Genomic DNA, 16,994 nt, shown 5'->3' with positions numbered 1-16,994 from the left:
AACGGGACCCCTGTCTTCCAAACAGTTCCACTTTCGACTCATCAGTCCACAGAGCATTCTCCCAAAAGGTTTGAGGATCATCAAGGTGTGTTTTGGCAAAATGCAGATGAGCCTTAAATGTTCTTCTAGTTTAGCAGTGGTTTTCACCTCACCACTCTTCCATGGAGGTCATTTTTGCCCAGTGTCTTTCTGATAGTGGAGTCCTGAACAGTGACCTTTATTGATGCAAGAAAGGCCTGTAGGTCTTTTGATGTTGTCCTTGGCTCTTTTGGGGTTGCCTGGTTGAGTAGTTGCCTTTGAAATAGCTTTGTAACCCTTCCCAGACTGATGTATTTCAATCACCTTCTTCCTCATCATGTCTGGAATTTCTTTCAACTTTGTCATAGTGTGTTACTGAGTAAGATCCTTTAACCAACTTCCTGCAGGTGAAAAAGTTGCATTTAAGTGTGGATTTGATTGAACAGGGTTTGCAGTAATCAGGTCTTGTTACATTTAGTCCAGGTGAACCCCGTACTGAATGCAGTTTCATAGATTTGGGGAATTAATTCCCCTTATTAAATACAGGGGCAAATACATTTTCACACAGGCCCCGTTGGTATTAGATACTTTTTTTTTTTTTGCTTCAATAAATAATGTTATCATTATTTCATTGTGTTTTCTCAGATTGCCTGTGTTTTATCTTAGGATTTCTTTTAATTTCTGAAACATGAGATAATTCTGAGATGTACATTAAAAACAGAAGAAATCAGGATGGGGCAAACATTTCAAAGGGTCTCTCCTCATTTCTATTTTTCACTACACGTATTCATACGACAGGAACTGTCTAGTAACTCAAATAAAACACGATTTACAACCATGGTGAGCAGAAAAGCATCTCAGAACACACGTCAAACCCTGTGGCAGCTGGGCTACAAGAGCAGAAGGCCACGTCGGGTTCCACTCCTGTCAGCCGAGAGCAGGAATGTGAGGGCACGTGTTTACCCAAACTGGTCAGAGTGAGCATTTTGACCCCAAGGTAACACGCATTGTTCTTGGTTTAGCCGAACGATTAAACAAGTCACGCTGCGAGACTCATGTCTGAAACCTGTGGAAGTGGTCACTGCCTCAGCAATCACCATCATAAAGCCACTCTTCTGTACAAGCAGTGCCTCCTCATGGGCATTGCTCACCGGCATGCTGCTCCAGGAAAATCTACACTGCTGCTAACTGGGTGCCATCATGTACACTGTGACTCAGAGAACCACAATTACATTAGAGAACTAGCGTTCTCATCCACGTCTGAACGCATTTCCAGCCTTGAAGCGTGCACATTACTTTCAGTCATGATAAAAATCAGCACATAAGATGCGTTACCCAAGGATACCTTTATTAAACACGAAGAATTTACAGTCACAATTCACACGACATTAAAAGAGAGACTACATTTAAAATAAATCTTGTAAAGTGCTGTAAAAAAATATAGGTAAATCAAAAAGATTCACACCTTGACACAGAACACGACACAAAGTAACGGCAAGTTTTAAAAAAAACAAGGTTTGGCTTGTGCTGTGAATAACTAATGGAAAACAGTAAATCATGACATTAATATTGATCAGCACGAGCTTCACTCAATCAGCAGGACACGTGGTAATTAATATGCACGTCCAGAGGTAGTTCCTATTGGTTTCTTTAAATGGCTAATCAGCTGATCACGACACCTGCAAGAGCTCTCTGTGGTTAGATTACATTGTGTCATGTTAAAAAGCAATTAGAATGAATTACTACTTATAAGAGAATACTCAGACAGGTAATGAACTGTTAAATCCTTAACCATTATTGTTTTTGATACATATTCAGGAGTACATCTATGTATTAACATCATAATGAATAATTACAACTATGCAAGTCTACAACTTGTGTAACTTCATCTACAATGCCAAACTGAGTCAAAACTGGCTTGATCAGTGTGTTAGTATCAATTTAATGCCTTGCTTACTGAGATGAAGATTCTTAATCAAGTTATTTGGATTAAAGTAAAAGTTACACAACTCCGCACAGGCCTCTCCCTCCCTTCCTCTCGTTAAAGGGCTAGTCTAAAGGATATTTAGTGTTTACTCTTAAAATAGACCAGAGACATTATCTCTTGACCTTTTTCCACAAATGACCTTTGTGGCACAATTAAAAAAAATAAACCAAATAAATTATAAAACATAAAAATGTAAAACACACATTTGAGCTGTGAAATATTGTTAAACAGTTCGACGTGCGAGGCTGATGCCTGTACCTTAAAGTGCTACACCAATGGAAAAATGTCAAAACCACCACCACAACAGAGTTAAAAAAAAAATAATAAAATAAATAAAAAAAAAAAAACCCCTCAGAGTTCTAGCTTCTAACTACGTTCACCTCTTCTTCTTACTGTTCATCTCAAAGTAGGGCTCCTCTGCTTTTTTGGAGGCCACAGTTCGGCTTATTTGTTTCTTTTGGGTGGCACTGGGGGTCAGTTTAACCGCTCTGACCTGAGCAGGGTTCGTTTTGAGTGGCCTACTATTGCTGCTTTGGGCTTTTTTGTCTGCAGCATGTGTGGACTTTGTGCTGGGCGTCTGTGCAGTCCGTGGAGCTCCAGTCCCCGTGGCAGATGATCCTCCTGGGTTTTTTGTCCTGGAAGGATGAGAAAATGTGGAGACTTGGGAAGTGGGAGTGAAGATTTGAACTCTGGATTTGGTAGTTGCTGATGAAGGTCTGACCTCTCGTTGAGTTTTCATTACTGGCGGTTTGGGCTCTACAGAAACTTTTGTTGCCAAGGGCTTGGTCTCTTTGGGAGTCCTTGCCAAGCCTGCTGGTCGAGGGGAAATGGGGCGCCCTTTTCTTGCGTCCATTTGCAGACGTGTGGCAGCAGGAGAGGAAGGGCGTCTAGGGGCGAGACGAGTGCGAAGCGGTGCTCGAGGTGGCCGGCCGACTCGCTGAGAAGCATTTCCTACCTGGCTGGCAGACGGCTTGGCTTGTTTGCAGCTGGGCTCTGGGCACACAGGACTACGCGGCTGAGAGGGGGCGCCACGTGGGCGCTGTTTCCGGTCAGAGAGGACAAGAGGCAATTTCTGGGCAACAAAAACTGGTGGTGAAGGTTGGAGTGAAGGACTCTTTTTTGTAGTGTTAGAAGAGAGTGCAGTGGTCTTGGGAGAGACACTGGGCACTTGAAGTTTCTTTTTAGGAGCTACAGCTTTCCTCGGAAGGGAGGGGGTGGAGACTGGGGATCGGGCCGCGCCTCGTGGCGTAACTGCACCAGAGGCAGGCGTGCTAGGTTTGCCAGGTGGAATAGAAGAAGTTGAAGAGGAAGAGGCTGTGGAGGATGTGGCTGAGGAGGATGGGAGAAGGTTAACGGCAGTGAGAGGGTCCATGGCGGGCGGCTGCGCAGTCTGTGTGCTGAGGACAGAGTCAGGGACAGAGGAGCCTTTCTGAAACGCCAGAATCTTCTGTTCAAGAGTGGTGAACTGCAGCACACGTTCAGGGTCATTCTTCATCAGGAAACCCTTTAGCGTGTCCCAACCCCCACCCACACGCACCATCACATGCTTCCCATGCAGCATCTGGAAAAAAGCATGAGAGAATTACAAAGCAAAATAAATCACAAAGTTCAAGCAGCTTAGCTTGTACATCATCTAAATAGGGTCTTTACAAACCCAATCATCCCAAAACAATAGGAATTATTTACAAAAAGAAAAACACCCTAAATACTTTCCAAAAAGAAAAACACACAAAGGAAGCTAGAAGGTAGTTGAGTCTTGAGTCGATAAGCCTCTGTATTTTAAGCATTTAGAGACAAAAAGTATTTCAGATCACTGGCTTCAACAGAGCAAAACTGAGGTCATGTGGATCATCCTTCAGATGTTTCTCCTTCACTTGTGGGAAATTCAGTCAACTGGACATGATTTGAAAAAAGTCACAGCTCTGTCTATATAAAGCCTCACAGCTGACAGCACGTCAGGGGGAAATGACGTGTTATGAGGTAAAAGGAACTGTCTATAGTGCTCCGATACAGAATTGTGTTCAGGCACAGAACTGGGGAAAGATCTCTGCAGGTCCTGAAGAAGACAGCGGCTTGCGTCATTTTTAAACAGGAGCAGTTTGGATCCACAGAGACTCCTAGAACTGGACCAGACCGAGAAAATGGGATCCTGTGTGGAGATGGAAGAACCTGCCAGATGGACAACCACCAGACAGATGCCACTGCTCTGTATACGCTACATGACTGCTATCTTGGAGTTTAACAATAGGGCGCTAAAGGACTCTCAGGGACTAAAAACAAGATCCTATGGGCTGACGAATCCGAGAGCGAACTCTTTGACCTGAATACCAAGTGCTACATCTGGAGGGAAACAGACAGTCAACAACATGCCAACATCCCTACAGTGAAGCAGGGCCCAAAAGGCTCGTCAGGATTGAGGTTTAATATACATACATCCTTGAAGAAAACTTCAAAAACGTTCAGATTTTGGCAAAAGTTCACCCTTCAAACATCATTAATCTGAAACACTTGAAACAACAAGATAATGCAAGACTTGTTTTGGGATTATTCCGTGAAGGTCCTTGAAAGGTCCAGCCAGAACCGGGACTTAAATCTTATTGAACATCTCACCCAACAGACACAGAACTCGAGAGGTTCAGGGTCTGAATACTTCATACAAAGCAACTTGCCATATGGGTAGAACAAATTTTACTCCATTAAAAGTTGGCATACTTTGCCAAGAGTGATTGATATCACCACACAGCAGCGCAGCACGCACACTGTTGCTGTCTCACAGGGTCTCTGGGTCGATCCTGGACTCAGATTACTGTCTGTATGGTGTTTCACATGCCATCCTTATGTCCACGTGGGTTTTCTCCAGGTTCTCCGGTTTCCTCCCACCTCCCAAAAACATGCCTCAGATAACCTAAACTGCCCCAAGGTATGAAGGAGTGTGTGGATGTGCATTCCCACCTTGGGCCCGGTGTTCCCGGGATAAGCTCTGGATCTCGCGCTACGCTGACCATGATGAAGCACTTGATGAAGGATGAATGAATGAAGCTATTAGTGGCTTAGACACTGGGATGTGAACCTTTTCTAGTTTTCTGACTAACCAATGAACAGGCAACTAGCTATGGCTGCGTATGAGATGCGTGTAATAAAGACGTTTACACACCACTCCCAAAGCCTCCCGTTTAATCTGTGCCATGACTCATTTATGCGGTTTCGGGAGTTAGACGCTGTTCTTAAACGGACACGAATCAATCCACCGAGCAAGTCTCACCCTGATGAAGAGGATCTTTTCCCCCAGCCTGTAACGTCCCTCTGCCAGATACTCGATAGAAAACCTCTGTGAACAATTACAGGGAGGGTCATCCGAGTCAGAGTCCTGTGGAAAGAAAGTGTCAAGAGTCAGGATATTCTGGGAGAAAGTTTAGACACATATGCATACAGGAACAATATAAAGCCAGTTTGTATGCGTGCGTGTGTGAAAAGGTAAACGATGTGAACTACATGTCCATGTTAATCCGGATCAAACGTCGTGACTGTCACGGTCATTTTCCAGTGCTAGCGCCAGCTCTCTTTCTGGAACGCTTTGGGTTGCATTATGAACTTGGTATACAAACACAAGAAATTGTTCTTGACGCTTTTCTGCGACTCTACACACAAAAAGCTCGTTACACGAGTTGGCAAGTTCAGGCTTGCAGTATCCTGCAGGGTTAAAATACCTGCTCCATCCCCATGGTGACTACTCACAGACTGATGGAGGCCTCCATGTTGGCAGCACACGGTAAAGGTTTTGATCGGAGGAGCAGGATCGCTTGCCATTAGCAGAGATTCTTCCAGCTCGATCTCCTTCTCCAGTTTCACCAATACAGGGGGTTCAACTCCGTACCTAACGGGCAGCAATAAAAATGCAAGAACCTCATGAACGCGCATAAAAAGCTTAGGCTAAAGGTTGCAACTCGTAATTTCCGACCCCCGACTAGGAAGAAGACGTCCCTCAGCTTGGAATGCCTGCTTAGAAACTCGGAATTTGTTCAGCAAGTGACATGGAATCAACAAGGATGCGCGTGACATGAACAGTAAAGATTTAGCTTTGAATCTAGAACAACGACTATACAATTAACTATTCTGAGAAGGAAAATACACAGCACTCACAGTTGTTGTTAACAAAAGATGAACACGCATGTCTTTATCCCCCCCTCCCCCACACGACGTAGCTCAAACAGGCGCAGGTCGAAAGTGACATCGTTCAGAGTTCCGACTTCCCTCTTCCAAGGTAAGTCAAATGCAGCGTTTGTAAAAAGCTCATTAATCAGTCCCTCCAGGATTTCGCGATTGCAGAAACAAACGCCAAATCACGCAATTTCTGTAATATAGGAAGGAGCTTTCAATTTTTCAGGTTTAGGCCAAGACGCGTCATATGACGTCATCACGACACGCATTCAGCCAAAGCTCTCGGATTCATGAGCATCGAACACGAGTACAGATAAAAGGTCATTGCAAATTTAGAAAAAAGAAACAAAAAAATAAATAAATAAATAACAGTAAAATCAAGTATTTTTGGCCACAAGAACCACAAAAAAACCTGTATGGAAATCCTGTACGGACGGACTAGTGTTTCTTACAATCTCTACCTTCAATGTCGGACAGTTACAGCCACACAAAGTCAACGTTTCTAGCTTTCGAATTGTAAAAAGAACTTTCCAACAGACTGATGAGAAGTTAAAGGAAGAACCCGGTGATGCTGTGGGAGGCGTTTCGTTTGAGCATGGTTTGAGCTCACTCCCCCAGGTTCACTGCAAATCGAAACAAAAGTTCTTTGGGTTGATCGCCTGTATCCTCCGGCGAATTATTTCTATCCTGATGAGGGGCGTCTTCTTCCAGGATTACAATGCATGTTTGAGCTAGCCGCGTTCCTTCTGTTGGGAACTGCTAATGGAGTTTCTGCTTTGGCCGCTGTTCTATAAAATCACTGAAGACGCAACTCGAGTCTGACGCCGAAATCGCAATCGTGTGAAACCGTGACTAAGGTGAGAGACAGCGTAACCATCATATCCAACTAACTTCCTGGTAATGCGCTTTTGCATATTCGTGTACACGCACAGACCGTGGCATATTGATCGTTGGCATACCTTTTTTTTTTTTTTTTTTTTTAAAAAAAAGGTAAAAACGTATAGAGAGCCATTTTAAGAAGACTTTAAACGATTTACTCACTTGGAGATAATGCGGCCAAGCTCCAACAAACACAGACACACTTGCCGAGGGTTCTTGTGTAGAACTAAAAGGAGAAACATAATACGGATTTTCTTAAAAATGGTATAATCACTCACTAAACATGAACACGCCCACAAAACTCCATAAAAAGGTCAAGCTCACAGAGCTGCAGCGACGAGTAAACGGCAAAACAGACTTTCAGAGGTAGTTATTTTCAGCACACACAATCTTTTAAGCTCTTAAACATTGTCAATATACAAAATACACCTATATATATGCGTGTCTAAATGCAAAGAGCTCTTTCGTTGTCGCACCCTTACCCAAGCCCTCCGACTCAAACAAATATGTCTCGTCGACTCCGATTTGTCGGCACCACGACAGGAAGTTCGCCGTGTTGTCCCGGGCGAAAAATGACCCCGGAGAAGCGGTTTCCTTAAACACCACTTTCTTCATAGGGGACTGCTGGTAAAATAAAACAGTAGTCAAATTAGGTAATTACTTTAAATAAAGGCAACGTTCACGTGGCAGCCTGCACTGGACTGACCCGACTCTTGTCCAGGAGACAGTCTTTGGGAATTTTGCTTTGCAGAATTTCAGCGAGTCGACACAGCTTCACCCCGTTATTCAACTCCTCCATGAAGTGCTCGGCCCTGATCTCGTCACCTTGTGGGGAGAGAGAGAGAGAGAGAAAAAAAAAAAATCACATTTCTGAGCCTGAGTTAAATACTGATGTACACTTTACACATTTACAGAGCGGTCAGGTCACGTTTTCCCCACGTTTCCATACATTTTAAAGATCCGAGTTCTGACACTGAGCGGATCCCAGCATCCTATTTGTAAAAGAGAGGACTCTCCGCGAGCATTTGTTTATTATTTTAACCCCCAGTTTGGTCGTTTGCCAGTTCCCACCCAGCAGTTCCTCCAAGACCGACACCGCACTTTTTTTCTTCTTCTTCTTCCTCCTGAGCCACTGATCTCATAACATGACGAACTTTTCCACTGCGACACTCGTACACTCCACATTTAATTTAAACACAGCCAGTCAAACAGCATCACGTCGGCTTGTGTGATGAACGATATCATCCCTACAATATAATTGTAATATAAATAAAAGTAATAAATCTGGAACGATCTGCGATATTAACCGACACAGGTAGCTCCGCCCCCTTCCCCTGATCTCATGCGGTCTCACTTTGTCACGGTAAATGGAGAATATTTTGAGTTGTTTAATGTGAAATAAACGAATCAGTTTATTATATATTTATTAAGGATGTCACCAAAACTTTTTCTGCCGATAGACAGATTTTTTTTTTTTTTAAATAGAACCTCAAAGTGTCAAATCTAACACATTACAAATAATGTGTTAGATTTGATAAGGTGATGATATTTACAAAGTGATTAAATACACTTATTTATTTATTTTGATCAGTGTCAGAGTACAAAAAAAAGAAGGAAAAAAAAAAAAAACAAAAAAAAAAACCCTGCTGAACTGTTACTGATCATCCCCAAACCTGAACATGTTCCTGCAAGACTACCGGCCCATCATAACGTCATTTCACCTACAGCGGGACTGCAGTGGAACAGCTTCTCTTTCGGTTTTAGCTGACAGGCACGTTAAGGTGATTATCTCGAAAGGGAACCTCCCTCCATTATGTCCAGCCTTCTCCAGTGTAGCTCCGAGAGAGACAGATCAGCTTCCCCATTGTTCGAAATGCTAGTTGTTTCCCCAACAATACATCTTGCGTGATGCAGACACGTACTACACCAGTAGATTACTTCTAATCTTCTCAAAAGACACCGTATACGCGTTCGTCACCCGACACGCCGGGCCCCGTACTCTATATTCAACTACTCGCTTTTGTGGATTCAGGAGAGATGTTAACGCAGGCTGATCATTTATTGATCTCGATCATTTATCCTCAGTAGACCACCAACCTAAACGTCACGTGACTCACCTAGAATGTCAGTGAGCCAGATGGCGAGGTCTTCCTGCATGGGGAAAAGTGTCGCTTCGTGTCGTACAGCGATCCACCGGTCGTACTGGAAGACGTCTGCAAGGCCAGGGCCATGGCGTGGGCTGAGGGTTTGCAGTGGTGACTCAAACTTTTCTCCAAACCAAGCCTGGTTGAGAGAGCGAGAGCGAGAGAGAGAGAGAGAGAGACTGACGGTCAATTTTTGCTTTTTTGCGAGGCTCTAGTGTAGTTTTGAATCTGCCAAAAATAAAACCCCATCAGCTGTCTGAATCACTCCAAAACATGATGACTCGTACGCGAGTGAGGAAAGAAATCTGACTAATCGGGGATTCCCAGGAACGTTAAGGTGGAAACTGTGCTGGAGCTGAGCAGCGTGGGATGGCTCTTCCTCCCCGACCCGTCAGCGCTCGTTTTTGTCCCAGCTCTTGATAACAGCAAAAAGAATGGAGAGAAAGAGAGAAAAGAAACACCTCTCTCTCTCTCTCTCTCGTTACGTAAGTGAACCAAGAACATCAGATGCAGCAGTGGAACTGAGCATGAAGGTCATTTTTGAAGAATGTGGGGTAAAGGGGAAAGAAAAAAGAAGGTCAACTTCACACTAAAACTGACACCGCAGTTAATCAACACGGTTTTAAAGCCGTAATTAATTTCGCTTTATTGTTAGCTTACCTTCTGCACTCCTGTTACAATTCTTTCATACGTTTAACCCAACAGTTTCTGGACTGTTCGGTCATGTCACATCCAGAGCACTAGAGTATCCACGGTAACGCAGACCACACTCGGGTTTATTTACACATTTCTGAAACATTTCTCTCACATTACTGAAACCTTCAGTCTGAACCGATAACCATCCCATACGATTTTCTTTCAAAACTACCAAGCTTTAAAATCCAGGGTTTTTGTTGTTTTGTTTTTTTTTTTTAAAAACTGAAGCACTTCATAGACAAACTCTTCCACACAGATATCGCTTACATTGTAAATACAGCCTAAAAAAAAAAAGAAAAGAAACCCAGTCATGTGTGTTTACATGTAAAAGTTCCCACTTCCAAAATTCCTTTTACAATTCCAGGATCCGATATCCAGCATTTTCTCCGCTATCCGTTTTTTTGTTGTTGTCGTCGCCGGTATCGGCCACGATAATGGTGCTGGGTATCAGATTGGTGTTTTCCCAGAAATGTAACCTGACCAGATTAATGCGCATAATGTGTCTCATTGATGCTGAGGAGTGAGGAGTCTGTACTTCTCCGTTCACACAGGACGTACACACAACTCGGTCCATCATAAGGAACTAAAGCCTAGAAAACTATTTTACTCCTTAAAATAGGAGTAAAATAGGGGGGGGGGGTTTCTCCTCCTCCTTCCCCCCCCCCCCCCCCATGTTTGCACCACATTTATGACTTTAAGGCACGCCGCGTGGTAGAGTTACACATCCTGGGCCGAGACTCGGTCGCCCACAAACTGAACGAGCGCGAGCGGCCCTCGAAGCAGGTGCAGGTGTTGCGTGGAAGATGGCGTACCTTTGCGCTGTACAATCAATCCGAGATTATCTTACCGCACAGGATTACGTGCTGGAGTATCATAAGTCACTCCGCCCTTTCGGGAAGTTTCACTCGAAACCTGAAGCTGTAATTCTCTCTCCGGTTTGTAAAGGAAACTATTCACTTCCAGATATATCGTATAGCGCTTTTAACGACGGACGTTGTCCCAAAGCAGCTTTACAGAAATACATCAATTCAGGATATAGATTTTAAAATGTAGGAGTTTATTCAGTTGTGCATGTCATTTTTTTATACATTCATTTGTCCATATGAGTGACTAATCCATCTATCCATCTCTCACCACTCATCACGATTCTTGAGGACATTTATAAAATACATGACGCGTATCATGGTACGTGACAGAGTTAACAAACCGTCTGCAAAAACAGTAGTAAAATAAACCTCCAAAAACCCCCCCATTAAACCAAGTTTGACGATACTTCTCTTTAATGCCTACAAAGACCAAGAAGATCAAATTATTTATTTATTTATATAATCTTTTTTTAAATGATGACAAATCAACGGCATCCACTGAGCACCAGTCACCAGAGCACAATTAAGTAAATATTTAATGAACACACGTGTTTCATAATAAACCTCCTGATACTAGATCATTACACTCACTGAAATAACACCGTTACATTCGTTCTAGTGTGTCGAGTGGTTGGGGGTTTTTTTTTTGGTGCAAAATCGAGCGATTGGTTTTCACTCGGGAAATGTCCATGATGTATATTTTAACCCTACGTCACAAATCGTGCACTAGGCACACATTTAAACGGCCCCTGTCATATTTAAATGTCATATTCCAGAATACACGTGTGTAAATAAAGTTTGAGGAAATGAGGTTGGTACCTGCAGGCTAGCTTGGACGGCCATCGCTGCGATCAGGACTTCTTCACTGCTTCATTCTGAAACACAGCACAAGAGTCAAGTGTGTGTGTGTGTGTGTGTTGGAGAGAGTCATGATTAAAGAGAGAGAGAGAGAACATGAGAGTTCAGTGCAACCAAACACCCACCCACCCACCAAACCCCACCTCATGTCTACATAATCTGTTCACGTCCACTCAAACAGTCCCGTTCCCAACATGACTTCACCAACCACATAGTGACTCGAAAAGGTTTGGTTCTTTTTAGCGAAAAAAAAAAAAAAGAGAGTTTTATCCTGAAATAATAAATGAGTCATTTCTTCAGCCGAGTTCCTTGCTCCGGTTCCCTGTGCGTGTGAACGAAGCACGTCACAAAACGTACGAGGAGAAGAGTAACAACCGAAGCTTCGTCTTCCCTGTGGATCAAGACCGTTCGGTCAACATCAGCACAGCTGAGGAAACAAAGCAGGACATGTGCGCACACACACACACACACACACCCTACAGGACCTGGTGAACTAGACTCAACGTTATTTATCTACTGCTACAATCATGACATGAGTCGGCAAGTTAACGAGCAGTAAATTCACACACGTTTAAATCATGGAGCATTTCAAAGTTGTTGTCCCCCCCCCCACCACACCTTGATGAGAAGGAAAAGAAATACATACATAAACAACCATACAGAGCATCACATTACAAAGCATGACAGCGAAGAGTGGAGTACAGGCTCACCTGAGAGGCACAAACAAAAGATTCCTTTCCGCAGATGGGTAAAGACTGACTGGCTCGATTAATGAGCTGTACATCAAATACTATCAGTGCTGTATTCCGAACAAGAGGAGACCCAAACAGTCGCGATGTGATACGGCGACAGAGCGGGGAGACGGAGTGTTGTGAAGAGTGAGGGAGAGAGGGAAGTAGGGAAGGAGGGGTAAGCTCGGGGACTGGCTAATGAAGTGCCTCGGCTGAGACGTGGAGCTATCCCACAGATGCTGGCCAGGCGTTTACAAAAAACCCTATTGTTACACCCCTCCGCCCCCCTCCTCCATCGCTCCCTCTCTCGCTCCACACACAGACACAGGAGAAAGGGGTTTACTCTCCGTTAGACTAAAGTTAGTCATGTAACTCGGACTAGGAAAAACCAAAGAAAACGCCCCCTCAAGTTGGAACTCCTGCTCGGGAGGTCTCACGGCGGTCTCCTAAACCCAGAGTTCAGCAAGTGACGTCAAATCAAAATGGCCGCTCACAGCGAGAACCGTAAACACAGCGTCACTTCTTAGCTTTAAATGGGTTCCACTGTACATACAAGCGCAAGATCGATCAACACCCAGACACACTGATTACACGGTTGGCTAGTTTGTTGCGAATAAAAGATGAACATGGAGCGTCCATGTTTCACTCACGCCCCCGCCCCCCTCCCGTGCTATCTCGAAACCACGGCGGTCGAAAAATGACGTTCCTACTTGCGAGGTAAGACGAATGTGGCGTTGAGCCCATTTAATAAAATAGAAGTCCTGAAATTCTGAGATTGTCTCAGTGGAAGGGTAAAAGAATCTTTTCTTTTTTTTTTTTTTTTTTAAATTAAGTGCGTGAGAATTAGTGAGAAGGGCCGAGAGAAAGAGAGGACAAGAGAAACAATTGCAAACAAGGGGGTGAAAAGGAAGTACAAAAGACCAACTTTTGAAGCGTCTGGGTTGGCGTTGAGCCTCAAGCCTACTAAATGTCAAACAGCCACGGGATGGAGGGAAAGAAAGGGGAAAATAGTGGAAAAAACAAAAGGCGTTTTATGTCCCAGCTGAGAGGGGGATCTTACAGCACAAAGGCCGGGCCGTGACCCGGTGCTCTGGGCAGGGCAATGCCACATTCTCAAGAGGGCTCGGACACATTCCTCTCCCTCAGCAGCACGCCAAGACTCGGGGCACAGAGCAATGCCAAGCTTCAGCCCGGGGCCAACGGTCACGACAAGCGGAAAGTCTCCGTCAGTAACGGTCACCACATTTGGCTGCATCCGAGAGACGGCACGGCTCGTTTTATTCAACTCTAGACACATAAGAAAACTACAAATAAATACAATTCTATCTTTCACTCCGGGACTTTTACAGAACAAAAGGTGCCTGTTTCACGGGTGTGAATATCCTAATCCTATAATAATGACCGGCTGAAGATGTCACTGTCCAGATTTGGGATTTGTAATTAAATGTGCAGACACCGAGGCTGAAGAGTAGAGTAAACGCAGTATAGGGACGGCATCAGCGCGCTCCTCATGCAGGTCATCTCTGTAATCGCCTAAGAGGATCAGCGCTGCAGACGTGGCCCTCGGCGCTCACGTCACCCAGCCAGTACACAAGTACACGTGCCCGAAAGCAACCCCCACCCTCCCTTCAATTATCCACGGATAGGGCACCTCATCCTTTCTCATTGTTGTCTTTTGTTGATAGATGTGCCTCTGTATGTGTGTGTGTGCTTAATTGACTCGTCAGTTATTTTCACTGGAGTCTCCAAACACACACACCCACAATTAGTGTGTATGAGATCAATGTTGAATAGCGTCCTCAAGGCGCACAGCCTCCACCCCGCTTCCTCTAGGAAAACCCATCTTTACAGTCCAATTAAACGGGGACGCAGCTGCTACCCGGAGAACCCCGATCTCGGGTAATGAAGATCCACGCCGAACAGCTGAGCCGCTTGGCCAAGCGCACGCACACGATCGAAACAGACGCCGTAGGTAGAAACCTCGACTTCTATTGTTTGAAATTAGGACTAGTGTCCTACAGATCAGTAGTCGAGCTTAATAAGCAACCTTAAAGCATGACGCAAATTCCCGAATCTGATTGGTCAGAAGATAAACATGAATGACAGGGTTATGTTTTTGTTTGTTTGTTTACGAAAAACAACTTGAATTGGCAAAAATCGCAATGGCACAAAAAGGTTTTGCACAATCTTTCGGCAGCGACGTCTGCCGGCAAACGAGACCTTTTCGCCGTACTCGTGTTCGACGCACATGAATCGAAGAAGTTTGGCTGAACGCGTGTCATGATGACGTCACATGACGCGTCTTGGGCCAAAATCTGCGGAATTTTTTTTACTATTATTTAATCGCAAGCGGATGTAATTGTGCGCTTTATTCCTCACTTCAGATGAATTGGTCTAGGCCTAATGCTTAAGTCACACAACGATACAGCTGAAGTTGGAGTATAGAAAACGAAGGGAAAAGCAAATAGATACCGTCGCCTCGGCGACGTTTTCATTTTCCCTCCGCCCCAAAACAAATAAGTAAACTGATCTAGTTAATAAACTAAGCGTTTTCTATTGTTGGAGGCAGCATCGAGCCTTCCTTTCGTTTCACAACAGGGTTCTCCAACATTTCACACCTTTCCCATGTGCCCAATCTCATTCCACATGCCAGAACAAAAATCAAGCATTATTTGTGGCAGCGAATCGCAAAATTTGGGTCATGATTTAGAGATTTACATGACTTAAGGTGTATCCAATACGGGAGACGTCTTCAAAAACAAAAGAGCTTCACATAGCTTAAATAAGCAGGTCCTGCGCTGGCGCTGTAAAGGGAAACACCTGCTCTTCTGTCCTCCCGTGGGAAAGGAAGTACGACCAGAACAACCTCGACCTTTTACCTTCAAACGTTAACGACACGGAGAACAGGCTCTCGGTTTAGTCCACTTCTGCTGGCAAGGCAGCGATGGAGTCGTGTTTTTTGGCTGTGGAGAAGAGGGACTATATGGAGTTTTACATCCTTCAACACAATGCAGATCACATGAATACACCTTTAAATCCAATTTACAAAATGAAATCTGGCCACACACACACACAGAGAGAGAGAGAGAGAGAGAGAGAGAGAGAGAGAGAGAGAGAGAGAACTGGGTGATGTGTGACATTTAAACCTCTAAAGGTGGGGGGGGTGCAGTACCAAATATGTGTAAGAAAATCAGATAATAGGTGTCTAGGTGTAAATTTGGCACTAGCAGTGTGTGTGTGTGTGTGTGTGTGTGTTTAATAAACTTAAACAGCCTGTAAAACTTTTTATCCAGCTGCAAACTTCCTCACAAAACTACAAGACGTCCTGTGTTTATTAACTTCAGAAAGCAGTTTAGCATCCAGGATTATTCCAGTTCCTCTGCTCTTAAACCAGGCAGGAAAGACTCTCTCCTAGAACATGACTCAGCCTCATATGGAAAATAAACAAACAAACAAACAAATAAATAAATAAATAAAACAAACACACCACCACCAAGATACACGCCAACTTACCAGCGCTATAAAATCAGGAATCTCAGAATAATGGCTTTAAATATGTGCGAAATCCGAACCACACACTTCCTGTACTCCAAAGAAGCCCGAGGTGAACACACACACACACACACACACTCAGTGTCTCGCGCTCTAACGCGCGCGCGCACACACTCTCCAGCTCGGCATCTTCTGGAAAACGTTTGCAGTCCGCGTGCTTGGAATTTCAGTTGAGCAGGAGGAAATGCTGTTCGAAACAACCAATCACAGCGCAGACTGGGGAAAGGGGGCGTGGTACATGGTGCATATGGACACAGCGCGCGCAGCAGAGACTTTACCGCTAAAGCTCCGAATGAAATACAGCAAGGTGTTCATATAATAAAGACTCGAGATACTCCAGAAGTTTGTGCACCCCTGACCACGTGATTCTGCCCCAAACTGTTGCCACAAGTGTCGGGAAGCACACAGTTGTTTAGAACGGCTTTGTAAGCTGTAGCATCTTCTGTAATTATAGGACTGTAAACTACCTGAAGCCTGTAGTTTAAAGGTGCAATAACCATTTCTTACTAACGCAAATAACACGGTAAAGTATGTAAACAATGATTTAGAAAATAATTATTTAAGACATGGCATCATGATAAAAGTATTACATGGATGAGGAAAGCGACCTGGAAAACAGAGTTCCGGTCTGGAAAGCTTGTTTGTTTGGATTGTGCATCCTGTACGTCATCCTTTAGACACGCCCCTTAGCACTTTCACTCCATTCTCAGCTAGCCACAAGCTAACATGCTAATACTTACTGCTCATAAGAGCGCTTGAAAGTGATGTCATGACAGTTCTTGCTAGTGCTAATTCTAATTAGCACACACACTAACTGTAGCTGAACCACCTGGAGCTCTCAGGAAGGAGCTTTTTCAACTCATGTCACAACATTTAATTCCCAAAATTCAACCACAGAAAGCCAGAGAATACACCTCCTCAACTTGAAACTCATTTATATCCTAGTCTTTTAAAGGAGGAACAATAATACATCCAAATTCTTTAGAATTAGAGATGGGATTGTGACCTTTTCCAGCCTGATGAGCTTCAACAACTCTTTTTCTGCGGTCCTCAGAAATCTCCTTTGTTCGTGCCATGATACACTTCCACAAACACGTGTCGTGAA

General features: G+C 44.1%; 1 protein-coding gene across 8 annotated transcripts; it reads right to left on the bottom strand.

Annotated features, from left to right (window-relative positions):
• Positions 1-350: 350 nt before the first annotated feature.
• Positions 351-16,087, bottom strand: gas2l3 (growth arrest-specific 2 like 3). 8 transcript variants are annotated; one of them, XM_053640839.1, is made up of 10 exons: positions 15,851-16,087; positions 12,317-15,300; positions 11,568-12,033; positions 9,160-9,325; positions 7,749-7,867; positions 7,525-7,666; positions 7,205-7,268; positions 5,741-5,879; positions 5,268-5,372; positions 351-3,566 (listed from the first exon to the last, which is right to left on the bottom strand). In XM_053640839.1, exons 3-10 carry the CDS (start codon positions 11,589-11,591, stop codon positions 2,382-2,384), a joined length of 1,944 nt encoding a protein of 647 aa, XP_053496814.1. In that variant the 5' UTR covers positions 11,592-12,033; positions 12,317-15,300; positions 15,851-16,087; the 3' UTR covers positions 351-2,381. The 8 variants fall into 8 exon arrangements, with proteins under 8 accessions (XP_053496814.1, XP_053496816.1, XP_053496815.1 ...); XM_053640841.1 differs by lacking the exon at positions 15,851-16,087 and having other exon boundaries at positions 11,568-11,623; positions 11,964-12,033; positions 12,317-15,401; XM_053640840.1 differs by lacking the exon at positions 12,317-15,300.
• Between the last annotated feature and the right edge of the window lie 907 nt (positions 16,088-16,994).

This window comes from Ictalurus furcatus, chromosome 14 (genome assembly GCF_023375685.1).
Source record: "Ictalurus furcatus strain D&B chromosome 14, Billie_1.0, whole genome shotgun sequence".
NCBI classification, from domain to species: domain Eukaryota; kingdom Metazoa; phylum Chordata; class Actinopteri; order Siluriformes; family Ictaluridae; genus Ictalurus; species Ictalurus furcatus.
The sequence above is the reverse complement of the archived record's forward strand: the minus strand, read 5'-3'. Positions and strand labels throughout refer to the sequence as shown.